Genomic DNA, 27427 nt, shown 5'->3' with positions numbered 1-27427 from the left:
CGGCTGCTTGTCTTGGGCGATTGATGCGCTGAAGTGCGCGGGGCTGGACCGCAGCCTCCTCGTTGTCTAGGAAATGCGCCCCTGGCACCATGGCAACAGATGCTCATCCGGCGGTTCATTCGTGTGGAGATGGCCTGGTATTTCAGCCAGCCAAAACATGTGTGGGTGTGCAAAACGGCAAAGTGACTACGCGTCATGTTGCCGATTACCGAGGAGCAGAAGGACATTAAATAATTGCAGGGTCATTACAGAGTGCAAATATGGAATAATTGACTCCAAATCCCTGTAATTTGTGTAAAGTGGACAGATAACCCCGATGCCATGCAGTCGTATAATGTGTTCCATTTGTATCGAGCACTTACACTTATCAGCACATGAATCGGAAAAGCATATGAAAACGTGATAGGCACTAAAATAAGATATCCAAAATTCCCACCGATTGCTGAAAACTGAATTATATATATATATATATATATATATATATATATATATATATATATATATATATACATTTGTGAACCCGTAACTTTGAAGAGCTTAAAATCTAGCTGGAATGCAGAACGCTAGAGGTGAACTCACAGAGAATATAAAGTGGTTACTTATCTTAACAGTTTGACTCCATTACCTTGGCACAGGCTTCAATTAAAACTCTCTTTTACTTGGTTGGAATTTCGTTTTGGAACGGCTGGGAACCAAAGTCTGTCAGTTCGGCTGCAATTCTCTCTGCACTGTGTTAGCGTGTCATCCGCAGCGAAGCTGGGAGCCCTTTGTCACGTGTGAAATTAATTGACTTGACTTAAAAATGTGAGACTGATAGGGGGTCAACAACTGGTGTTTAAAGTCATCGTTTAGAATCGTACTTGGCACACGATATTCAATTCTGAAACCTGAAGAGATCCCATGTCTTCTGCTCATATCCCACATGTAGTTTTATGTTAATTAAAGAACATTAATTTAATTTGAAGACTGCTTTCAAAGGTTTTGTAGCGAAAACAAATAAGGCTATAGATAATAATATTAAAATGTTCCATCAACCTGTTGTCTCTTAAATAGTTTGTTTTTCCTATTGAAGAACATTAATAGAATCTTTCTTCTGTGCAGATGCCTAATTGTACAAACGACATGTTAATTCCCCGCCGGGTGTCGGCAGAGTTTTTAGAGGCACCGTTTCAGAGAGAGCGAGCACTGAGCGCAGCGAGTGTCCTGACCAACGCCATGGAAGGTAAGGATTGCCACGTCTCACAGTGATTGACACACTATATATATATACAGTTAGGTCCATAAATAGATGGACAGTGATACAACTGTCAACAACACAAACGCCCCAAGAACAAGCAGGAACTAAAGGCAGCTGAAGTGCAGGTCTGGCAGAGCATCACCAGGGAAGAAACCCAGCATCTGGTGATGTCTATGGGTTCCAGACTTCAGGCAGTCATTGACTGCAAAGGATTTGCAGCCAAGTCTTGAAACTCATGATTTAATTAATGATTATGTTAGTCTGTCCAAATACTTTTAAGCCACTAAAATTGGGGGGGACATATAAAAATGGGTGTAATTCCTACACTATTCACCCAATCTGGATGTAACTACTTTCAAATGAAAGATGAAAGTCTACACTTAAAGCACATCTTGATTGTTTCCTTTCTAATCCATTGTGGTGGCGTACAGAGCAAAAATGATGACACTTGTGTCACTGTCCAAATATTTATGGACCTAACTGTATATGTATCTTCCTATTGAGTCCCACCAATTTCAGGACAAACCAATATTAACCTGCCAGGCTAACTCTTGCAAATCAGCACAAGCCTGAAAACAGATGAAAACAACAAACTTGTACATCAGCAAGTGCTCTCTGCATTTCTCTTTATTTTCCTCCCACACAGGAAGCCCAGACACCAGCATGGGATTTGAATCAAGAACCTCAGGCTATAGGGCTCATCCTGGTGTCAAACTGGAGGGTTTTGACTGGATGAGCCGACAGGATTTCTAAACTAGTATTTAAATATAATTTCTTGTTCAAAAGCAATATTTAACACACTATATTTCATACCTCCTGTCTACCCCCCAAACCAACAGTTGGAGAGTAGCAGACCCTCTGAAATTGTTTTCATGCTAAATCCAAATATTTGTAAAGTCTTCTTTAAAATTTACTTTAAAAGCTAATGAGTTGAACTTAAATTGGAATTTCTTTATGTGGATCCTAATATTTTGCAAATGTAGGATAAATGAATAATGGGTAACGCTTTAAAATAACACCACCTTATTTTAAAGTGTTACCGAATAACGATATTTGGATTAAAGGCGATTGTTACTTTGCATCAAAAATATATGAAAATATATTGTTTTATTTTGCTGGAATTGTAATTTTGTTTCCAAACTTTCCATATATATATGTATTTGATGCATTGCTTTTGTAACTGGCACCCTGGAACAGCCTGACAAGTCTCGGAGGACGTGTAGCTTGTGTTTATTCAGCGGCAGATGTTTGGAACCTATTGGCCCATTCATAGGGCCTTCTCCACTGAGCCATATAAGAGGGTACACATCTGGACAGCTGTCCCTTAAGGGGTCTTTTTTGAAAGTGAGCTTTAGCCTCCACTGGAGTTGAGTAAACATGAAATCAATTGGCCCGTAAGTGCTACAATAACATAGCAAGGCTGCACCATCCAACGCGGTTATGTGATACCCCCGAACCAGGAAGCATGAAGGTACAGATTTGGAATTCATGCTGGAAGAACCATATACTGTATTTCCTTCTTTCTGTGAAACACACAATGTCCTAGCGCAGAACACGCACCCGTGAAAATCTTGAAAATATCTTTGTGAAATAGTTAATATAGTTTTCTAGATTTTGAACCAGCATTAATAAGAAATCTGAGAAATCTAGAGAAATCTCTCTAACAGTTCAGTTAAATGTGTAGGTTTGATAAACTTTAAGAACTCAGGGCTTTTTAAACTTCCCAGATAACAGGTCAAATATGGGACCAGGTGACTAACAGCTTAAGTCACAAAAGCACACAAATATGTTTCAAAGTTTGAGTTTTGCCTAACTTCAGAATTAAGATCCATAAATATAATTTGCCTGCTCTGAATGGTCTAAAGAATAAAGGAAAAAATAATCTTAGCATGTAAGGGAAATGTTTGGCAAAACATCTGAAACTCAGAAGAGAAGAATAATAATATTTAAAAAAATCTGAATGTGCACGGTATGGGTTTTGCCAAAAGCTGTGAATATTATTGGTCGAATCTCATTGACGGGAAATATTAATCATTGAAACAGTGACCCTGAAAGGCTTCATGCTTTTTCTCGCAGACGCAGTAACCATATCATATTAACAGCAAAAGACAGCTCCTTCATCGCCGAAAGCTCTGTATCATAGAGATTACAGTTTGAAACCTTAGTTCACCAGGTACAGACACTCCTTTCAAATCAAAATAAAATAAAATACTAATTTATGGGGACTGCAGAAATGAAATTGCATTGGAGTTGTGTGGGTGGTGATAATAAAGCCATTACAATAAAACTTAACAGATGTCCAAGTTACAAACATGCGAACCTCTCGGCAATGTTTGTTTAACACCAATCACAGTAGAGCAGGTGGCGTTCATTGTTTTGTTCTGGGTTGTAACTAAAAATTAGGGGAGGATGGTGAATTTGTTTTACCTTCTGAATGACATAAAAAACACTCCTCAGCATTACTTTTTTAGTTATTGTCCTTTCAGATGCAGACTCTGGATTCGGTTGTTTGTTTTCACAATGAAACGCTGGCATATTAAGCCTGTCTCGAATTTCAGAGATCAATGTTGTCAGGAAACAATTGCTGATGGCTACTGTGTTTACACAAGGTTTAGTCTTAAGTACTTTTTCCTCAAATCAATAAAGTCTGGCACAGCCTCTGTATACACAGGGCAAAACAAACCCAGAAAGCACAAGTATCAAAGAGCCGGCGCCGAATCCTCAAGTCTTTAATTTCCAGCCGTGTAATTTTAAGAAACATTTGTATATTCAAAAAAAAAATGAAGGACGATACGTTTTAAATAATTAATGTGCATAATTCCGATGTGCTCCTTTGGATCTTCTGAAATAGACTCTCGTTCAGAGGGCCACACGGTAATTAGTGCAGCCTGCTCGTTTCAGATCCTTTTTGTGTTTCGCAGATTGGTCGTGAAGTGAACCCTGCAAAGAGTCACTTTGATTGCAGAGAATAATGCGGTGGAAGAGACAGAGGTCTAAAAATAAAACGCTACAACAGTCTGACTTAAGTGTTTGTTCTGTTTTGTTTGTTTGTTTATTTATTTATTTTGTGTGCTCGGGGAGCGATTTAATCTCACTCGCCGCAATTAAAATATAGATCCTTATATGTATCTCTCTAGGTATTAATTGTAGCACAATGTTTCCAAACCAAACTTAATTGAATATTATATAGGTTTGTATTATCATCCATCATTTTTGCCTGTGTATTTCAAGCATCATATACCACACAAGTATAGCAGTGTTATCCTATAAACGCAGTAACTCAGACTCTCTTGTTCAACAGCCAGCAAACTTTTATGGTCACCTTCTTTTCTTGTAGTAGTTTAGTTTGAGGCAAGTTATCTTTACCTTCTTACAGGACAAAAACAAGATGAGGGCAATATGATGTCCTTTAGTATTTGTATTAGTAAAAGTTATAGTAGATGGTGTTTTAAACATGGAAAATGTATATAAAACCTTCATACATCCTTCGTATAACTATATAACTTTGTATAACTAATGAAGACAGATGCAGTCATACAATAACAACAACAGGATATTCAGCCTGGCACGAGTCATTTCGAACTCATCCCATGCCAGCCCTGTAATTGTGTCCGCTTTGATTGCTTCTAGAACTGGAAGAGGCTCATCAGAAATGCCATCCCTGCTGGTACCAGTTCGCCCAGCACTATCTGATCTGGGACTGCTGTCCGATGTGGCTGAAAGTGAAGAAGTATGTGCGGATCGGAGTCATGGACCCCTTCCTGGACTTGGCGATCACCATCTGCATCGTGATGAACACTGTGTTCATGGCGCTGGAGCACTATCCGATGACGCCGGGGTTCAAACATATGCTCAATGTGGGGAACCAGGTGAGGCTTTGAAAGTCAAGCTGGTGTGAGGGATGCACTTGGAAAAAGCAATAACAAAAAGGTGGTTGTGCCATTCCCTACCACTTTTCCATCAGCACAGTGGAAATACCAGCAATCAGAAAATAAAGTCTCCCCTTGCAACCAGAGCTTTAAATATATATTATCTTGATTACTTAGCATGATTGACACCACCTCTATTTATAGTTGTTTAAAATAGTATTATAATGTATGTATTTTGGATCACACTTATCCCATGATTGGTAATAGCATTATCCCTCATAATGCCAATTTTATGAGGGGCGCATAAAAAGGATGAGTAGAATAATCATTATATCCTATAGGATTCTTAGTTACTTTGGATTACGCTGTTGCCACTTTGATGTTCCCAAAGCATTTCAAATGTTTATTATTCTTCCGTTTTTTCTGTTTTTGCCGGGCAGATTAACAGGGTTTCATACTTATGTCCTATAAAAATGGTGGGAATCAGAAATATATGGCTTTACAGATTTCAGCTGTTAATAACGTGTGGTGATGTGTAACATTATTAATTTCCCAATAGATTTATTATGTCTATAACTTCCAAACAAACTTCCATTATTTTGTAAAAACACTCCACACGCTAAAAACACCAATAAGAGAATAAAAGGCTCGGTGCCGGCACTCAAAGACAGCCGTCAACAGAGAAACTGAGCCACCTGTCACCTGCGGATTAAATGAAAGTCGACCCACTAAACATCACTGAGAACAAACATCTCAAATTATGATTAACACGTTTCAATGTGCGAACCACGGAGAGCTGTGAACAGCAACCTTGTGTGTCCTCTCCCTGTGGAAGTTGAACTCAGAATAATGCCTGTTTTGTGTCTCACAGCTTCTTCTACACTGAATTTGTAATATCGATTGGTCCAGGTGTATTTATTTCCATATTTACTTTGTACAATGTATAATAGATCATGTGTAATTTTCACCATTTTAAAGATATTAGAGCATTTTTAATGAGCTGTGGGCAGATGTTGCAAAATAGTTACAGTTTAATTAATTCAGCACTTATAATATAATGACAGTGTAAACAAATCTTCCATCACATAACAAAATCCCATGGACTACATTTGTCCGTGCCTTTTTAAAACTGGAGGGCTGGCTCTCCTGTATACACACCCTTCAGACGGGCTGATCAGCATCCAGGCATCCTCATCAGCGAATCCCTGGTAGTTAAATCTTTCTTTCCTTCTGTCCTAAGAACCTTTTGCTGTGATGATAGACCTGTGATTTTATTTTTGTAATAATGAATGTCCGCCCTCATAAGTCACATTAAGGGCTGCAATTTGTTGTGTCGTTTCCTGCAGGTACATGAGAATTAACAATGGTTTGGGGCCAGATGTAACAACAGACCCCACTGTGCTATCACCCTTGTCACAAGTACATTAATGGCCAACGTGTTCCTTCACACTTGTCTCTTAAGTAGAAGTCTTGAAAGAGTGTGATGTGTTTTCATAGCAAAGAGAAAGGTCTGTGATATATATACAATATATAATGGTGTGGAAATATAAACAGTATTCAATTTTGCATACAGATCAAGCTGCAGGAATCGAATAATTTATCAACATAATTATATAATCAACATGCTGACAGATGATCTATAGATAGACAGACAGACAGAGGAGCGTCATTATCCAAACAGATTTATAGACAATGTTACCAAACCAGGCCTATCCACTATCCGGGCCACTAATTAATCAATTAATGGAATATCCCCTTATTTGAACACCATTGTCCATTTCTCCCTTTCCATTAGATTTCCAAATAGATTCCTATGTACAGATACTTATAGTATATACTTTGAGTTTAAAATGACCATAAATCCTTCAAAGTGCAGCTCCCCTCATTGGCACTACATATACAGGTCTGTGATAGTTATTGCTCGGTCTAAAGCTAAATGAATGTTGACCTTTTGAATAGTGTTGTCCTCATTAGGGAATGTTTGAGCGACGGCACGCTGGCATTCCCTTTGGGGGAATCTTTCCTAAATTATTATATGATTTTCTACACAGAAGGTTCTTGACTGTATGTATCAGACACTATGAATAGGATATCATTATTAAATGCTGCAGATAATAAGATCTTAGTGAGATACTGTCTGAACTCATTAAAAGTACATGAGAAAGACTGTGAATTGAGAGGTGAGGCTGAACGGATCAGCACCTCGGTCTGAAAAGCTCTCCAGCAACACAGGAGGATGTTTAAAAAAATGTAAAATGAATACGACTGACTATAGGAAGCCGCCTGCAGACAAATGCATGTATCTATTACGGACTTAAGCATTTGCAGAGCAGTGCATTGGCTTCTGCTTGCGCCGTTGATCGGTTTGAGAGCCTCTGTTGTGAATTTTGAATCGATGAACTCGCTCACTGCCCGACTGCTTTAGAGGGCATTTCCCCCCGAGCCTGACCACGCAAGATCTTCTGGCTTCATTTTCGAACATGTGATCTGCTGAGGGATACCTTTACGGTTCATTTTGCCAGTGCCACACGCGCCTGTGTTTTTGTCATGCGCTGACTCAAACAGGGCAGGGGAAGTGTAAGAGTTGTCACAGTTCACTACATGGCTTTTTCCCAGCAGGTTTGAGGTGTTGAGCAACAATAACACAATACTGTGACCAATTCCGACATCTTTATCACATGACCAGAGCACACACCCCAGGCATACGTGTAGCGTGTGAGGGCATCGATCAGGACAACCTTTTTTTATTGCAAAACGGTTGGGAATGTACTGCCGAACATGCCTGGTTTAAAGATGTAATTTGTTGGACATTCAGAGTTTGGGCAACTAATTGGAAAAAAGCTGGTACTAGTGATGTGTTTATCATTATTTAAGGAGGTCCTTTTCAACAGGTTATGTAACTTAAAAAGGATACTGTATTTACTGTAGTTTAACTGTATCTTTGTATTTAATTTATTTGTGAAATTAGAAATACAGGATTTGTTTATCTGTACAACTGAACAGGTACTAAAATGAAATCCATTCATCCTTTTAGTTACAAATTTCTCATGTGAGTGAAACAGGATTGGCAAGGAAAACTGAGATCAAGTGAACAACCCTACTGTCAAAATCCTGGAGGGAAAGCAGATGCCTAATGATCCCATTTAAATCCTACAGTCTTCAAAAAGCCTGTTTGATAATATTATTGAGAAGGACTAAGCAAGCAGAGACGCCCCTCGTTGTCTTGCAGTTGTGGAATTGGTGTCTTTGTGTCACGTATCTGGTGTCAGAATTATGGGATATATCTTTGAAGAACAACAAACAGAGCTGGAGTGCTGCAGCTGCATCTTGTAAAACTGCAGTTCTGTCAAGTATTTTAGCTTTTGTGCACAAAAACAGAATAACACATCATTTTCACTTGCCTGAAACTGTAAACAAGATCCCGGGCCAGCCGTTGTCAGAGCAGCACAGACTGACAGGGAATAATGCCATCTTCACAAGATTAAAAAAACGAGTTTGCGCTTAAAGCTGAATTAAAGAAAAAAAAGGATACACAGAGCTCTTGAAGTAGGACAGGCGTAAGCTGTTAATCTTGTGCACTGGAAGGAAAATATACATTGTCTTGGAGGTAAAATTGTACCCCACTGAATTATGACTTTCATAACCATTACATAATCTTGGTGAGAGAAGATATTAGTAAAATACCCCACAAAAAATGTAAACGTTTACTATTCTGGTCTTCCCTGTTATTCCATCAGTAGGTTTGTATTTAGTACCTTGCCTGTGTTGATAAACTAGACACAGCAATCAAAATTGACACATGTATTTTAATTATTTCAACTTTATTACATGTTTATAACAAGATCATAAAATGTGCATAGCAACAATGGCTCAATTTATTTGCTGTGGTAGGTTTATAAAAGGTGGAACTAGGCCTGCTAGTTAGGTGCATTTCTCCCATGAACTAGAAGATCATTCTAGTTTTACCTACACAATAAATTGCATCTTGTGTATGCACTTACATGCCACAGGTTAGAGTGAATTATCTGATTTAATTTCAGGTTTAAATTCTGACTTATTTTGTGTTGTATTGTTTGTTTCTCTGGAATGAAATCTAGATCCTCAAAAATATCTTTCAGTTTGATTCATCTCAGTCTTATGATATAATTTGTAAAGTGCGCAATGTGGTTCCCATTAAATAATTAAAATATTACCTGTACATTCTCTGTTGTATCACTACCTTTTATAGGTGTTCACTGGGATCTTCACAGCCGAGATGATTTTCAAAGTCATCGCCCTGGACCCTTACTACTATTTCCAACAGGGATGGAACATATTTGACAGCATCATCGTCGGTCTGAGCTTCATGGAGCTTGGTCTCTCCGGGATGGATAGTGGACTGTCTGTGTTGCGCTCATTCAGACTGGTAATTGCTTATTCGTATTCTTGGTTTTTTAATTTTGAAGTGCCAAGTGAAAGAAAGGTCAGAGAACAGATACAAATAATGCACCAAAATATGCATTTATGTGTACAGAAATTGTAATGCATATACAAATAATGCATGTTCAGATAATGTAGAATTCCTAGCACATCACTTTCCAACAAATTAACCCGGAGAAGTATTAACTAGCTACCACATGGGATTGTTATTTAATTATCACAATTTTATTGTATATGTACATTTATGTTTATGATGTCTAGAGTCTTGTTGTTTTTGAATACACTTTAGCTACCCCAACCTCCATTAATGATTTTCAAAGTACGAAATACCTTCCACGCCAATTTTTCAGTTACTACACTACTCTGCAAATATTAATTCATATTAAGGACATTAATAATGTGCTTTTATTTGATTTAATCTGTTCATATGTACCAAAGTGTCAGCAATGTTTGATAAACACTTTCCTAATGATGTGAAAATAAAGTGTTTGTATGCTAAAAAACTTGATGGAACAGCAATGGCCTGGTGAAAGTCAAGTATCCTTTCTTTTTTCTAACAATTAGGTTTGTTATGTTTGGTCAGAATGAGCTGATTAAGAATGCAGTTGTCACTGTTGGTATTAACGTGTCATTTTATTCTCCATCTTGCAGTTACGGGTCTTCAAACTCGCAAAGTCTTGGCCAACCTTGAATACGCTGATTAAGATCATTGGAAACTCAGTCGGTGCCTTGGGGAACCTGACGTTGGTTCTGGCCATCATTGTCTTCATTTTCGCCGTGGTGGGGATGCAGTTGTTTGGGAAGAACTACCAGGAGTGTGTCTGCAAGATCTCTCGGGATTGTAAACTGCCCCGCTGGCACATGACGGACTTCTTCCACTCCTTCCTCATCGTCTTCCGGGTCCTCTGTGGAGAGTGGATTGAAACCATGTGGGATTGTATGGAAGTTGCTGGCCAACCCCTGTGCCTCATTGTCTTCATGCTGGTCATGGTGATAGGAAACCTTGTTGTAAGTTATCGGTTCTTTTCTTTACATTTTTACACACGATCGAGCTTTTGCTTGGTTAGTTTTCCCACCTATTGATCGATCCTATTTTATTTACAGCGTAGGACTTTTGAGAGTTAACAAAGCATTTACAGTCTGGATGATTTTTCGTTTTTAATTCTTGTTGTATGCCTCACTTAAGACTTTGCAATTGTATAATCTTGTTTGGTAGTTTTATAGTCTTTAGAAGCTGGTGATTTTAATTTGTGTTATGTGGGCATTTAAAAAAATAAGTGTTTGACATTTTGGGGACAAATGCTTATTTTTGTATTTCCTCAATCATTTAATCAATTATTTTGTAATAGTGATTTCATCACACATTATAATTACTGGTTGCTTAAAAAATTGAAAGCAAGTCTATGTCAGGAAGAGATATTTACCTCATGATTGCCTTTACTGTGTGGGTTTTAACGCAATTACTTGAATTTTATAACATACTTTCTGCTTCTTATACTGCATGATGATTTCCACAGCAAATGACTGGTCCACAAGTTGTCATTTCGTGAATGTGAAAGATCACATCTGCCATCAAAGTGAATGGGGGACTTGACACACAGGTTGTTGAAACTGATTTCGGCTGACTTAATTATAGTTTTGAGTAACTGTATAAAGTGCTTTTTCAAAAGTGTTTGCTGAAATTGAAAGGGGAATGCAATCTGGGATGTTAAACTGTGTCAGATAAACACTGCACACCCGATCAAGCTGCACATTTCACATGTACCCTCAGAAAAAAGGCAAATAACTTTCCGTGCAGGACAATATACCCAACATCAAACTGACTGGAGCTCAAGTTGCACATACTCCGTCGTTGTCATTATCAATTTCCCCCGCTTTTATCTGTACAGCTGCATAAAAGTCACCGTGGCCCTCCTGCCAATCCGTTCATATTTCCCATGGTTGAAAGTTTTGGCAACGGGTTGACTTTTCTTGCAGTGGGATGACAACACAGCACTGAGGGACCAGGCACCCCCTGCTTTATTGTCAGATTGATTTAAAAGTTGGATCAATTAATGTTGAACAGAATTTGAAGAGTAAGCATTACCTAATAACTACATTTCCCAAATAAAAGAAAAAAACGGATTATAGGATTGTAAATATTAATCTTGTTTAGCTGTAAAGAAAGAAAGAAAAAAGGATAAGACTTGCTCCAGCCACATTAGGTTTCAGTGGTGCCTGTTGCATGATAGGTATTCCAGCCAAGCGGCAGAGAGAAAGTTCCAGATGGCTGCCAACAGCCGCAGACCTCCTCTGCTGACAGCCAAAACACACAGTACAGGAACAGCATGACACTCTGCACTGTGTCAACGTGGGATGGAGCAGTCTAGCAGCATTGCTTTCCTATCGCTTAATATCAGTTCTGTGAATTTCTCATTGGACCACGGGAGTCAGACAAACATTTTTTAACTTAAAAAGCTTAGGAAAATAGGCATGACTATATTACTACCCTGAGAAAAGAATGGTTTGTTGACATCCTCAAACAACACAGCATAATTACACCTTAGCCAGTGTCAGTGGTGGCTTCTTGAAGAGTCTTATGTTTATAGTTGAGTGTCATCTCGTTCATATGTCTGTTCAGATCGAGAGGTCTTCCCCTGTGGTTTAATGTAATTAACATATTTAACAGAACTAAAGGCACCGCTATTATGAAAGAGGGCTGGAAGTATAACTGTATTCATTGATATTTCGTCAAGTACACTTATAAGATACATTAGTACAAAATGGAGTGAGCCTTAAAGTTGATATGGACATGTAAAAAAGGTGAAGTGGATATAATTTCTCATGTCTCATGTTGCCTTTTTGTTTAACCCAAGTACAGTTGGGAATAATCAATAAATATGAGCTGCGGCATTTTCTGCTGGTAGTGTTGGGCAGTCTGATGCTTATTGACACTTGACCCTAACTGATATGTGACTAGCTATGCAATAAAATGCATCCAAATAATCAGAAAATGTCATAATTGCATGCAGAAGTGAAACAGGAAAATAAACCAATTAAAGGCACTTAACTATAAATAATTGTGCTTCATTGTTCCATTATTGGGAGGCTACAATACTTTGAAATTGTCCTTTCATCAGTCCTTCACAACTCTAGTTTGTTTAGTGCTGTGACCTCGACATCCGTTTGATGCCAAGTTAAATACATACATAAACATTAAAACTGGGGCTCATTTTTGCGGGAGATCTGTAATTAGAAGATTCTGACCACTTTCCGAATGTATTCAATCCCCGATGAATACAAGAATCCATCCCAATGGGGAAAAATTAACATGTCTTAAACCCCCCAATTGCAACAATCACCATAACCCAACCCCATGGCAAATGAGTAGGATGGCAGTTATTTAGGAACATGCCAAAAAGATCAAAGGAAAACAGCAAGATTCATCTGTAATTTTTGCTTGCTATGTTTATTGTGGCTATGCTGTCAAGAAAGAGCTTTTAAAAGCATTGAGATGAGTTGCATAACTATTTTTTCCATGTCAAGAAATGTCATAAGCTATGAGGCTTGAAGACATTTATTTGGATACTAAAAATAGTCAGATCTTACTAACATTTAATCAATAACAAGTCCACATTTGATTACATCATTCATCATTCTGAAAGCACTGTGCCCTTTCTTATGGAAAACAGAATTACAGATGAATTATATTTACTGTCACACTGTGAATAAAATGAAAGAAATAACATATTTATCCTTTTAACTACATTCTAAAGACATTGACATACATGTACAGCTCTGGAAAAAATTAAGAGACCACTCCAAGTTCAGAAATCAATGTTAAGTGGTCTCTTAATTTTTTCCAGAGCTGTGGATTTGAATATTATACACATTATATACAGACAGACACACAATAATAACTTGCTTACTAACTTCTTATTATAATCTTAATTGTGAACACGTAGGGGCATTCTGATTCATGAATAGACACAAGCAGGAGATAATGGGTGATTTGTAAATAGTGAAGCCATCTGCAGCCTGGCCCAGAGGATTTGAGAGCTGCTGGACAGCACACATAAATGCTGCTGATAGGAATGGACATGCTTTTTGTTGATGCACCTGTGTGAATAATTATAATTATTCAAAGCAGGACATTGTAACCAGAGAGGCGAGCATTCCTTAAGCTCATGGGTCGCCATGCTTTGTAAACAGGGCTTTTTGGGAATGCATCCTTAAAATCAGCCCGGTGTGACATTCAGGTTTCATGGCAGGGAGGTACTTTCGTAGCAATAATTAAAGTGTTTATACTTCAGTACATCACATTAAATTAAGTGCACAAAAAAGAACACTAAACAACAAGTCCTTTGAGTGGTTCCCTGCCGTTCTTTTAAATTACTGAGTGCATCCTAAAAATGACAAAAGTGTGTACAGCAGGTCCTTACACTGTCCAATTGGAGGTCACTGTGATGGCAAGCTTATGCTGTCTCTTCTGTGCTAAGCTACAAGGAATCTAAGGCTATTCCTAACAACCCTTCCTAACCTGCAGTATATAGCTAGGTTCTAAGGGGGTGGTTACCATTAAAAGCAATAGTTGCACACCTGTAACATGAGCAAAAAAGACTGACCATTCACAATATCAAATTAAAACGATAGGATCCGTGGAAACTGGCATAATCCCTCCCCCCTTGTGTAATGCTTTCGACCTGAAAGATAACAGTTATGCATTAACGTCCTCTATCTTATACACACTTCTAGCATGAAGCAAACTAAATGTAAACTTTTCACAGTTGGAGATAAATATATTTAACTCTACCGTATTCTTCCTTTCATCTTGTATCAAATGTGTCCAGGGCCTGTTGTTTAATTGTCTCAAGCCTTCTTCAGCTGTTAGACTGGAATTTGTGACTTATAGCTTCAAGTGGATCTCTTTTAATAGTTCTTCGGCAATGGATGGCTAATTCACTGTCAAGCAGTCCTGCTCTCTGATTGGCTGCCCGTGTATCGGACTCTTCAGTATGCAGGGTGATAATTCCTCAGCACGACTGTAGGTAGTTATCGCCTCATCGGTGTCAAGTGGGATTGGAGATATTTGTCTGTCCCCTATGGCTCTGTTTTATGTCTTTTGTGTCTAATTCTTTCTTCGCGGTCATGATATGAGCTAATTTGATTTATTTTCCATCCGATTCTAAACTGCACTGCTTATTTTTAATACTAATCTTCACATCTTCTGGCAAAGAGCAGCAAAGCATTTGAATCATTTCAGTCATTCTCATTTGTAACGGACAGTAGATTGAGTTTCAGAGAAGTGTGTCTGAAATATACAACCCAAAAGGGGAGGCCGAGAGCTCATTCCACCTCTACCTCAGATTAGGTAAATAATGACTGTATTACATTTGCAGTTCTTAAGCAGTTAGGTCATTAATGTAGTTATTATACGCCAAGCATCGAAGACTTTGAGGATTGTATAATCTGTCTTGTATGATGATATGATTATAAATAGTTTGTAGACAACTGTTTGTATTATAAATTTGCAGGTAGATGTATTAATCAATTTGTTTATTTAATACTTGATATCTTTTTGAGCTTTGTTCTCCTCACAGCAAACTGATGGATGCAAAGAAATGCTTAAATACACAACATTTAAATCCGATTGTCTGACTGTCTAAAGGTCACCCCATAACGATCAGATTTGTAAAGTGATACAATAGTTTAGGCTATTGGTTTTTCTCTGCTAAAAAGATTAACAGTTGTGATGGACTATTTCAAATTAAAACCCTCTAAAAATTATTTTAAAGTTCCACTATCCTATAATCATTGGGCATTATTCTTGTTTTTTACTCTTGCGAACATATTCTAGTTCTATCAATGAACACAAGGTCATTATAGCAACCATACATTGTTTTTTTATGATGCAATTTGGTCTGTTGGTGTGTGTGTTTAATGTAGTCACTTTCGATTACACGTAGCCAACCCTAATTAATTTAATTTAACTTTTTTCACATACATCCTCTGTCTATATTTCATTATCTAGTCTGGCTAAGCCCTGCTTCACCAAGAGGCAGTTTCTGTGTGGGTTGTCTTTCATTAACGCTTGGTTTCCAAATTTGATGACCTTTCTTTGCGTTTCTTCTCTAAATATTTTCATGTCAGTCTAATGTCTCATACATAGAAAGCCTGAATTGGTGGCTGTTGTTTGGCACAGTTAGATTTCTATTTATGTTTAATTGTATCCGTTATGTATTGTCTTTGTTATAATACGTTGTAAGTGTGTGCAATCTGTATAATGATTTTCTTGATTGAGAAACAAGTGAATGTGGAATGTGGAAATAGATTATGATATTTGGCTGTTTTTATAAATCTATTACATTGTCAGACAGATCTTAGAATAAGTGTTATTAGGTAACTTTAGGTAAGGGACTTTAATACTGATGGAATTCAGATGTGTTACCTACAATAAGTCGAAAATATTGGCAGTAAAGGTGTAGTTGTGAAAATCCAGAAATTTCTGGAACCTGTCAGGCAAGGAAATTGATCCCAGAGTCGCCTGCTTGTCAATCAAACACTTTGAGATTTTTCTAAGGAGGACATCTGTAACGGTTTGGTAGACAGAGTCTTTACACAAAGACACGCATGAATGGAGGACCATTGGGAGTCTCCAATATATATTGCCCCCTCCCAGAAGACCGTTTCTATTGGGTTAGAGAGTGGGCACTTGGTCTTCATATATGAACTTGTTATGCAGAAGTCTCACTTATAAGAACATAAGAAAGTTTACAGTCGAGAGGAGGCCATTCGCCCCATCGTGCTCGTTTGGTGTCCATTAATAACTAAGTGATCCAAGGATCCTATCCAGTCTATTTTTAAATGTTCCCAAATTGTCTCTTCAGCCACATCGCTGGGGAGTTTGTTCAGATTGTGACGCCTCTCTGTGTGAAGAAGTGTCTCCTGTTTTCCTTTTTGAATTCCTTGAAGCCCAATTTCCATTTGTGTCCCCGGGTGCGTGTGTCCCTGCTGATCTGGAAAAGCTCCTCTGGTTTGATGTGGTCGATGCCTTTCATGATGTTGTCTCATGTCCCCACGTAGTCTCCTCTGTTCCAGGTGAAAAGGTTCAGTTCCTCAGTCTCTCAGTAGGACTTTCCCTTCAGACCTGGAATAAGTCTGGTTGCTCTCCTCTGAACTGCCTCTAGAGCAGCGATATCTTTCTTGAAGTGTGGAGCCCAGAACTGTCCACAGTATCCAGATGAGCTCTAACTAGTGCATTGTACAGTCTGAACATCACTGCCCTTGTTCTCTATTCTACACTTTTGACAATATATCCTAACATTGGGTTTGCCTTTCTTATTGCTTCCCCACAAACATGGACTAGTTTACCATGTAGCTGAAAGACTGCATAAGATAATTGGGAGTCTTAAGCGTATGCTATAATTCCAACCTTTTTTTTCTGTTATGAAAGTTCCTAGAAAGTGAAATGGATGTTTAGACCCAAATGTAAAATAATCACAAACAAGGGTTAATGGGTCATTGCTGGAAAATGGAGATCGTGGAACCTGATCATGTCTGACACAAAGAGAACACCATTCTTGATGACATCAGGATATTAAAGCGACACGACTCCCGCATGTTATTTTAATTTTTGCCTTCACAGCAGGAATTTTTCTCACATTCTTTTTTTTAGTCAGCATTGTGTCCCCTTTGCATTACACAACACCACTCTCAATGTTGTGATTGATAACATGAAACACTTTTCTGCCCAAAAGTCCCTCTAGACAGATGTATCTGCTCAGTTGCAAACACATTGCCTTCTATTTCTAATTAAATCAAAACACAAAGCATAATTTGAAATTATGTTAATTAACTAAAGCTCTTTGTAGTATTTTCCTCCATTATTTATCACATTATCTTTTGTGCTTTTATGTCAACATCCTTCTGATTTCAGCTAAAGAAAGAGCTTTTAGTTGTTTCAACTTTACCCGTGGAACTCAGTGATCCACAAAATACTTAAAAAAGCATTACATCTAATCATCTAGTATCTGCAATATGAGCACAAAGGATTATAAAAAGTTAACTCATTAAGTTGCTTCTCTACCTTGGTTTGCAGCTGTAGAACTCATGGGGTCAAAGTTAATCAGGGTCGAGCTTTGACTGGAAACTAATGACCCCTTGGAACTCCTTTCCTAAGCATTTCCAACTGCACATAGAAAATACTGTAATTCTGGAGGAGGCTGGCTGTCAGCACCAGTCCAATAATTGACGTGCTAGCAGTCCAATAACTATGGGCTATGTGTTCCCTGGACTTGCCCCAATTTTATACGCACTACCACCATGTTTTGTATTGCAAATTCCGGAATGTATTTTGGTATTTTTGTGCAAATCTGATCTCTTCATTTATGGTGCCTATAAAACTCACTGGTGTAAAGGACTGTTTTGCCTCAGGCTTACTTTTGTGCAACAGTCAAAACAACTGAATATTTATAGCTTCACAGCATTGCCTCTTGAACCTCGAAGGCAGAGATTTTGGGAGAATTGTGTGGATCTACACACTGACAGTGATCACTTTCAATGCAGATCTAATCTCCCTTTTTCATTATATATCTCAATAGTGTCCGTATCTGAATACCACCCTGTAGATTGTGTGAATACACACAGCTGTTTATGACCATACACCATCTAATATATCTTCCAATACTTCCACTTATATCCCTGACTCAGGACAAGGCTGTGTGGAAGAACAGATAAATGACAGGGGCATGCAGGTCCCTAATTAAGATAATATTACACAGGGCTTTGAAAAGAAAGGAATAAATAAGAAAATAACAAACGTGTCAAAGTGCAGGCAGAATTGTGCGGGACGTCCATAATCCCAAATTGAGAATTGAAAGATCTGTGGAGTGTTTGTAGAAACTCAATCCATTAATTAGCAATTCAAACACCTTCCCCGTGCATAAAGAGCAATCACAAAACAGTGTATCTTTTTAGTACAAGTATCAGATTGATATACTGATTATATATTGTTTTTTTATAATCTTTTGGTTTAATATTTTAAATCCTATTTTGTTTTCTATAGCTAAAGTTGCTCTGACTGACATACTTTGCACCTGTTGCTTCCACTGAGGTACTGTATGATAACAAAGGTCAGCTGCTTGTGTCTAGTTTAATAGATAATAGTCTATTTATACCACACAGATGGCGAAGTCCGTTGGCTCTTGTTAGACGTATCTTGTGCTATGCACTCACATCTTAAGACTGTGTATATGGAAGGAAATCCTTGGGCAACTTATATTGTGAGGTCAAGCTCAATGCGCTAGAGCTGAGAAGTGGGCTTCTTCAGTGATGTATGTTGAGGTCGGAAGGGGAGGGACAGAGATGGGGGTGGAAATTGGGAATAAATATCATTTTAATGTCCGTGTCCTAGATTATTCAAGAACCAAATCTCATCTCTATATCATTCACTGTTTCTGCTGTGCTGTCATTTTGCACAGTCTGAAGGAAGCATTCTTGATTTAGCCACACAGATGTCGCTTTAATACCCAGCTGTGGACTATAAACTCATAACTAATGAGCTCAGATCAGGACTTCTTATAAGAATCAGAGGGCATTACTGGTTTGTTTTTAGATCTTTTCCTTTCTTTTCTATTTTTCTTTAAACCTGAATATGAGTAAAGAAACACAAGTCTGGTGATCCTTACATTGTGGTCACAATTTACAGCCGAGTTGATACAAATAACTGGCAACAATGTAATTTATCGCTTTGCCACAGAAGCTCTTATCTGAAAGGTTAGTTGAAAGGATTAAAGATCATGTGTTATCTCCTCATCTTTGCTAAATGCTGTGGGTGAAAGCATTTCAAGACTGATCCCTGAAGCCTTTTTTATGCAATGTGATCTGTGGAAAAATAAAAACCCTTATAGCAAGTGACATTTTCAACATGATTCATGCTTCCACATTGCGCTAACTGTTTCTGAAAGTTCCCAGCACTTCAGCTCCTGCAGTCAATCCATGGATTATTTGTTTAGGGACATAAATATGACATCAACGAATATTAGCAATCACAACTAGATCTTCAGTGGCTGGTGGAGCACAGCTTTACTGAATAAGCTGATTGGCATGGATTCGATGTATAGATCCAACACCTGCTTAATAAAAAAACGCTCTTTTTGTAGGTTATTTTTGTAAATTAAAATAAAATCACAATGTCCTTTTTGCTTCACTGAGTGTTCTCACATTTGCACAACTCCAACAGAACAGCTGTTAGGGACTTACTATAATCCCTCCGCACCAGGGTGCATTTCCACCAAAATGGGGAAAAAACAGAAAAGAAAACAGAATATTCTCAGATAATTAAATGTGAGTGTTCATTGAGCGGGACTCGGGAAGGTTTCCCCGGCGTGCGCTCCCACTGCACAAGAGTTTACCTCTCCATCGCTGAACTGGTGCTCCTCTGCGCCGCGGGTCGGGCTTCACACAGATGGGAGAAGCCTTCAGGTAGATCAGAGCGATCTGTGAGCAAACGCGTGTTGATGGTTTATCACGCTGTAGCTTTCCATCACGTCTTAGCTCATGTTTTCCCAGTGGCAAGAATAACAGGAAGGAACCTCAGATGCTGAAATCCCAATTGACACGTTTTACTTATTTTTATTTTCAAAAGCAGGGTATTTTCAAAGATAGCACATTGGTATTACAAAGTATTTTATTTTACACGTGTCTTCATGTGCTCCTATCTGACATTATTATTGTTATTGGCAAATGGTGAATTTACATATTTTCAGTTCTATATTTATTCAGATAGCCTTGTGAAATTAATGCTGTTCTCTAAAACATGTAATACAGCAAACAAGTATGAAATGAAACCCAAGCTGTATCACAGTATTGTATTTCAAGGTCTCTGACAGAGGTATATACCTAATATGTCTTTGTATATCTCTGTCCAAGAGTTAACTTTGGTTTCTGTGTGCTCATATCCCCCTATTTATGAAGCTCTTTATTTTCTTCATGAGTTGCAACAAAGGGGGCATATTTCCAAAAGCCAATAACATCACAATGCTGAGATATTTGAAGGAGGAGTCGTTGGCCGGAGCACTTTGCTGCTTTATTTTTCTCGGCGCAGCGTCAATGTGGGCAGCAAATCAGCCCCAGTGCAGCCGGTCGAGGTTTGAAATTCTTTCAAGATTGAACAGTGGAAGTACTGAGTTACACATGGCGATACCTTTATTCAACCGGGGGGAGTATCTCATTGCATCGGGATATGCTGGTGAATATCATATGTGTTTAATGGTCAGAATGTGTGACAACGAAACAGAACAAAACGGGAAAGAAAACATAATGGTGTCTGACCTGTTATAGAGTGATTTGCACATAAAACGTCCGTAAGAAGCAGCTCATATTAAAATGAATTACACTGTTCTAATGGAATAATACAAATAATCATGACATATGTTTTAATTGGCTTTTCCCTGTATTTTGATGATGTCAGTTTTGTCCTTCCCAGTGTTCTTGTGGTGCTGCAAAGGCAAAATGTGTCTGAATGTGTTCATGATATTCCTTCTTGTGAAATACAAGCTATCAGTTCGAGACTGTCGGTACAGGTCTGCACTATAACTGTTGATGAAATGAACATATTGATCTGTTGCAACATTTGCCTACAGAGAACTGGCTGCATTCCAGGAAGCATGAGTCCAGGCCGAGGTAGTCTGTGTGAGAGGAGGATGCATTCAGCAAAATCGCCTGAACAATCTGGGCTGAGATGTTGGTGCTCAGACCATTTAATTGGCTCAGAAACAGATATGTTTTCATATATTTGTTTTTGGATGCCACTCATAGATCACAACAGAATCTCTAGAGTCTCACGAATGGCAACTTTCCATTCCTCTTATTTGGCAAATCACATGGCAAAGAACAAACATGTTTATTTTGCTATATTACCTACATGGCCATGGGCTATCTCCTAGATTTTTCACTAGTCGCCTATTCATTGTCATTAGTCGAACAGCTGGGAAATCCCGGTCTGGTTCAATTGAAAGCAACTAGGATTGTTAAACAATCATCCTGTTTATTTATTTGCACCACTCAGTGACCATCCCATTATTTCAATGCTTATATTTACACAAATAATAATTTTAAAACTTCTGCAATTAAATAAAAAAAAAACGTGTCAATACCTTCATATTCACCAGTTCAAATCTGTAATCCAATTCCCCTACTGTACAATACAGACTTATTACACATCTACGTATGTATTCATTTGGCAGTTCGTGATGTATTTCAAAAACTATAATGTTACCCGCTTTTACACCACAACAATAGATGTCATTCCCTTCCTTGTGTTTGCAGAAAGAGATTGATTTCTAACGTTTGTTCATCGTTCGGCTGCATGTGCATATCCTTTTAATTTACGCAGAAACTTTATGTGTAAAGCAACTAAGTTTAAAATAGTTCCTTTCAGATCGGATTGGATTTTCTCCTCTGGCCAAATTACTGTTGTACTCAGCGATTCTACCTTCAGGGAACAGCAAGCCCTGCTATCTGCGCAATACAGGTCAAATTTGATAACATATACACTCACCTAAAGGATTATTAGGAACACCATACTAATACTGTGTTTGACCCCCTTTCGCCTTCAGAACTGCCTTAATTCTACGTGGCATTGATTCAACAAGGTGCTGAAAGCATTCTTTAGAAATGTTGGCCCATATTGATAGGATAGCATCTTGCAGTTGATGGAGATTTGTGGGACGCACATCCAGGGCACGAAGCTCCCGTTCCACCACATCCCAAAGATGCTCTATTGGGTTGAGATCTGGTGACTGTGGGGGCCAGTTTAGTACAGTGAACTCATTGTCATGTTCAAGAAACCAATTTGAAATGATTCGACCTTTGTGACATGGTGCATTATCCTGCTGGAAGTAGCCATTAGAGGATGGGTACATGGTGGTCATAAAGGGATGGACATGGTCAGAAACAATGCTCAGGTAGGCCATGGCATTTAAACGATGCCCAATTGGCACTAAGGGGCCTAAAGTGTGCCAAGAAAACATCCCCCACACCATTACACCACCACCAGCCTGCACAGTGGTAACAAGGCATGATGGATCCATGTTCTCATTCTGTTTACGCCAAATTATGACTTTACCATCTGAATGTCTCAACAGAAATCGAGACTCATCAGACCAGGCAACATTTTTCCAGACTTTGCTGCATACCTCGGTTGTAACGAGTGGTTATTTCAGTCAAAGTTGCTCTTCTATCAGCTTGAATCAGTCGGCCCATTCTCCTCTGACCTCTAGCATCAACAAGGCATTTTCGCCCACAGGATTGCCGCATACTGGATGTTTTTCCCTTTTCACACCATTCTTTGTAAACCCTAGAAATGGTTGTGCGTGAAAATCCCAATAACTGAGCAGATTGTGAAATACTCAGACCGGCCCGTCTGGCACCAACAACCATGCCACGCTCAAAATTGCTAAAATCACCTTTCTTTCCCATTCAGACATTCCGTTCGGAGTTCAGGAGATTGTCTTGACCAGGACCACACCCCTAAATGCATTGAAGCAACTGCCATGTGATTGGTTGGTTAGATAATTGCATTAATGAGAAATTGAACAGGTGTTCCTAATAATCCTTTAGGTGAGTGTATATATACAGTGAGGGAAAAAAGTATTTGATCCCCTGCTGATTTTGTACGTTTGCCCACTGACAAAGAAATGATCAGTCTATAATTTTAATGGTAGGTGTATTTTAACAGTGAGAGACAGAATAACAGCAAAAAAATCCAGAAAAATGCATTTCAAAAAATTCTAAATTGATTTGCATGTTAATGAGGGAAATAAGTATTTGATCCCCTATCAATCAGCAAGATTTCTGGCTCCCAGGTGTCTTTTATACAGGTAACGAGCTGAGATTAGGAGCACTCTCTTAAAGGGAGTGCTCCTAATCTCAGCTCGTTACCTGTATAAAAGACACCTGTCCACAGAAGCAATCAATCAATCAGATTCCAAACTCTCCACCATGGCCAAGACCAAAGAGCTGTCCAAGGATGTCAGGGACAAGATTGTAGACCTACACAAGTCTGGAATGGGCTACAAGACCATCGCCGAGCAGCTTGGTGAGAAGGTGACAACAGTTGATGCGATTATTCGCAAATGGAAGAAACACAAAATAACTGTCAGTCTCCCTCGGTCTGGGGCTCCATGCAAGTTCTCACCTCGTGGAGTTTCAATGATCATGAGAACGGTGAGGAATCAGCCCAGAACTACACGGGAGGACCTTGTTAATGATCTCAAGGCAGCTGGAAAACAATTGGTAACACACTATGCCATGAAGGACTGAAATCCTGCAGCGCCCACAAGGTCCCCCTGCTCAAGAAAGCACATGTACAGGCCCGTCTGAAGTTTACCAATGAACATCTGAATGATTCAGAGGAGAACTGGGTGAAAGTGTTGTGGTCAGATGAGACCAAAATCAAGCTCTTTGGCATCAACTCAACTCGCCGTGTTTGGAGGAGGAGGAATGACCCCAAGAACACCATCCCCACCGTCAAACATGGAGGTGGAAACATTATGCTTTGGGGGTGTTTTTCTGCTAAGGGGACAGGACAACTGCACCGCATCAAAGGGACGATGGACGGGGCCATGTACCGTCAAATCTTGGGTGAGAACCTCTTTCCCTCAGCCAGGGCATTGAAAATGGGTCGTGGATGGGTATTCCAGCATGACAATGACCCAAAACACACAGCCAAGGCAACAAAGGAGTGGCTCAAGAAGAAGCACATTAAGGTCCTGGAGTGGCCTAGCCAGTCTCCAGACCTTAATCCCATAGAAAATCTGTGGAGGGAGCTGAAGGTTCGAGTTGCCAAATGTCAGCCTCGAAACCTTAATGACTTGGAGAGGATCTGCAAAGAGGAGTGGGAGAAAATCCCTCCTGAGATGTGTGCAAACCTGGTGGCCAACTACAAGAAACGTCTGACCTCTGTGATTGCCAACAAGGGTTTTGCCACCAAGTACTAAGTCGAAGGGGTCAAATACTTATTTCCCTCATTAACATGCAAATCAATGTATAACTTTTTTGAAATGCGTTTTTCTGGATTTTTTTGCTGTTATTCTGTCTCTCACTGTTAAAATACACCTACCATTAAAATTATAGACTGATCATTTCTTTGTCAGTGGGCAAACGTACAAAATCAGCAGGGCATCAAATACTTTTTTCCCCCACTGTGTATATATATATATATATATATATATATATATATATATATATATATATATATATATATATAAGAACAAATGTATTTGTTTATATTTATATCCATCCTGACTGTCTTACGGTCATTGACTTTGGTGGAGTGTGTGCCCTGACCAATCAGAACCCCAGAGACCAAGGACACTGGGTTTCATAGCTGGCAATTCCCAACTGTTTCCTGTTCCTTCATCCGAATGCTATAAATGTGAAAACATATTTCAGTTGGGCCACGAAGCCTAAAAGGGAATTTTGACCACAACTAAACAGCCTGGTCCCAAGATCTAATTTCCCACCAACTGGCCAACAGTCCTGCAGCTGTTTCAGTATTCAGATGACATCGAGGTGTGTCAGTGTTCACAGGTTTACCCCATCGGTGCAGGATTCTCACTGTGCAACGATGCGTGTCTTTCATTGCGTTGCTCTGGATGAGGAAGTCTGCAGAGAAAGAGTTAATAATAATAATAATATTGTGGGCTATAGAATAATAAAATAATCATCGTATTAATAATCAGTTTTGATGTTATAATCCACATCTCCCACAGTGTATGCATGTCTGTGGTTTGCCAATATTGTCTATTAGAGGTAAATGATGGGGAACATGCTTCTAAAGTGTGGGGTCCTTTTTTATGGCTAGATTTCATAGGGCAGACAATTAGAAATGCACACACCTAATTGCCGTCACAGCCAGTATAAGTTGGCATAAGATCGCCAATCGAGGCTGGTGCCCTCTGAATCACTGAGCCCCACAATGACAGATCAGCCCTCGGAGTAACGCGCAGACAGAGACATTATCACTATTTCTTTTTTATTAAAGAAAAAAAATAGAGTGAGTTCATAGAGGATTTTGAAATTGAACCCCTCGGGATACGAGCTAATTATAGACACACGGTCAGTTCAGGCCATAATGAAATCTGGTTAATATCTCTAAACTTAGTCAAGCCAAGAGTTTATGAACCGCCATTCAGACAGATAAATAGAAATATAACAGAATTAATCTATATGTCTTAAGGTAAGTGGGGCAGAAATACATGAGTAAAAGTGTAGTTTTATATGTCTGGTGCACCATTTTACACATTTACACGGGCCGGAAAGATTTTCTCTCCACTTGCTTAAGAAACTGCAATGGTAGGACATATTTATAGATAGCAAGTGCATTTAACACAGACTCTGTGGGGATGAACAATGAATAGAGGAACTGATAATTTGTTAGTTTTTATCTGGTGATCTATTTGAAAATGTAACATTTGGAACTAAACCATTGGCCACCTAATGCTATGTTCTGTCATGGCTGGAAAGTTTTTTTTTTTTTTTTTTAATCAGGTCCAAGCAGATAATTTATTGGGAAAAGGACCACTTCTATATCCTGAATCTATTAGATGTGATGTATCATTTTCAATCTGATTGGATGTTCTGTTTTAGTGGTAAACACTATCAGCCCACCCAGACGTCTGGCACTGACTGAGTTCTAGTTCACTTACAGGGTCCTTGGGGGGCTTGAATCAACTTAATCCCATCCAATATCTGGTATCCCTCTGGGTTCTGTTTTTAATTTAATCTTTTTACTTATTTTTTTTAGTTGAACAAGATCAGTAGAGCTAAGCATCCATTTGCACACTGTGCTTTTCAAACGAGACACTTCAGCTTTAGAATTGAATTCTTATGTGGACAAATTTGAAATCAACTGAATATCATCTTTTTCCAGTTAAATCAAAACGTAGTCCATCTACCTTCATCGAATAATACCACCATAATAGCGCCCATAATCTCAACGCCAATGTCTAGAAAGGACTTTTGGCTGTTGATGTAATAAAGAGCTATATTATACACACATAGTACCTCTGCATGTAAGACAGTTTGTTGTAAGGGATATAAAATCATTCATGTTGTGTGGGAGGTGCCTGCTTTAAAACGATGCACAGTTTTAAAGGTGCATACATGTAATAATCATTAGTGAAGTTCTTAAATGCATCTAAATAAAATCACATTATTTAAATCATTTTTGATATGATTTTTGTATTCTGTTTGTATTGTGTAAACGAAGTGCTTATTCTGATTGAATTCCGGTAAGGAAACGCTACAAAGGCCAGCTGTTACACCCGCTGAATTTCCAATCAGTCTTGGTACCTTATTGTTTCACTCAATCAGAGCTGTCTTGTTGTGTTTCCCCCGAGTCCCCCGTCTCGGGCTCTCGTTCCAGGGAGATCTGGCTGCTCTTAATTTCTCAAGTGTTTTGTCTTTAAGGCAAGCTCTGGCAACAATGGTTGCTAAGCATCTACCCCAACAACAACAATAATACACACAGCTTTACTAAACTCATAACGGTGGGGACCTGCCGGAGAAAACGTGTGGTACATGGTTGTTGACTTTATCTTCATATTGCTGTTCACTTTAAATATTATTATTTGCCCGCTAATGGGTGTGAGTTTTAAAAGTCCACCCATATAGAGTCAGAGTTGTCCTGTGAGACAAATGCTTTGTTTGTAGATTGGATAAGCAATTTTAATTGTTTTGGCATCAGTTCAACACTCATTCAAACTAACATTTGGTATAGTACTTTATATGGAAATTGTAAATACACATACATACATAAATATGGGTGACATAACAGTTGCAAATTCAACTAGATTTACTTACTTTTATTACAGACCCACATACAAGCCTTAACTGTAAAGACCTGCCGTCAATATTGTGT

At 38.7% G+C, this 27427-nt stretch overlaps 1 protein-coding gene across 3 annotated transcripts in view; it reads left to right on the top strand.

The window, feature by feature from the left end:
* scn5lab (sodium channel, voltage gated, type V-like, alpha b) overlaps positions 1–27427 on the top strand; it is a 104615-nt gene that overhangs the window by 33341 nt on the left and 43847 nt on the right. For all 3 annotated transcript variants that reach the window (XM_066716671.1, XM_066716663.1, XM_066716679.1), the window contains 4 exons: positions 1102–1222; positions 4868–5106; positions 9335–9511; positions 10177–10533. In XM_066716671.1, the coding sequence (XP_066572768.1) occupies positions 1102–1222; positions 4868–5106; positions 9335–9511; positions 10177–10533 (894 nt within the window). The remainder of the gene's footprint in view (positions 1–1101; positions 1223–4867; positions 5107–9334; positions 9512–10176; positions 10534–27427) is intronic.

The sequence above is a fragment of the Amia ocellicauda genome, chromosome 2 (genome assembly GCF_036373705.1).
Source record: "Amia ocellicauda isolate fAmiCal2 chromosome 2, fAmiCal2.hap1, whole genome shotgun sequence".
In the NCBI taxonomy this organism is placed as follows: Eukaryota; Metazoa; Chordata; class Actinopteri; order Amiiformes; family Amiidae; genus Amia; species Amia ocellicauda.
The sequence above is the reverse complement of the archived record's forward strand: the minus strand, read 5'-3'. Positions and strand labels throughout refer to the sequence as shown.